General features: G+C 26.5%; 1 protein-coding gene across 1 annotated transcript in view; it reads right to left on the bottom strand.

Annotated features, from left to right (window-relative positions):
• The window catches only part of PRELSG_9902100 (reticulocyte binding protein, putative), a gene marked incomplete at both ends in the record, with an annotated part of 4,048 nt that overhangs the window by 3,026 nt on the left and 399 nt on the right, over positions 1-623 (bottom strand). The window contains one exon of the mRNA XM_028677389.1: positions 29-557. Within this exon, the coding sequence (XP_028531367.1) occupies positions 29-557 (529 nt within the window). The remainder of the gene's footprint in view (positions 1-28; positions 558-623) is intronic.

Genomic DNA, 623 nt, shown 5'->3' on the forward strand with positions numbered 1-623 from the left:
ATAATAGTCATCCTTAATCTCTATTAACATATCTGTTACGTCATTCTTTTTTATTTCAACTTTTATTTTTTCTCCTAACAATAAAGACTCGTCTAAAAGGTCACTCATCTTTTCTTTATATATACAAGACAATTCGTAATTTTTTCTAGCTTCTATTGTAAATTTATCTGCTTCGTTGGAGTAAGTTCCAGATTCTTCCACATATCTATTTATTTCCTCTATTACGTCGTCTGTTATTTTTTTTTCTTCATTATAGTCATGAATTTTTAAATATTCTATTTTATCTTTTCCCCTTTCTATGCTATGATGATATAGTTTGCAATTTCCATTATATTGTTCAGCTATCGTCAAAAGTTCACTTACACTTACAATTTTAGTTGCAAAGAGATCATTAATTGATCTAATTTCTTCTATATGGGTATTAATAGAATTATCATCTAACTTTTCTATAAGGGAATCTCTTAATTCCTCTGCCTTTTGAAAATCAACTAATATTTCTTTTTTTATTTTTTCCGATTCCGCAAATTTTTCTTTTACAATTTCTTCCTCTTCTTTAGCTTTTTGAAAATTTTTTCTCATATTATCCATAATACTACTTAGTTTGTGCAGCATTAACAATTTCT

Source organism: Plasmodium relictum (assembly GCF_900005765.1).
Source record: "Plasmodium relictum strain SGS1 genome assembly, contig: PRELSG_99_v1_15, whole genome shotgun sequence".
Lineage (NCBI taxonomy): Eukaryota > Apicomplexa > Aconoidasida > Haemosporida > Plasmodiidae > Plasmodium > Plasmodium relictum.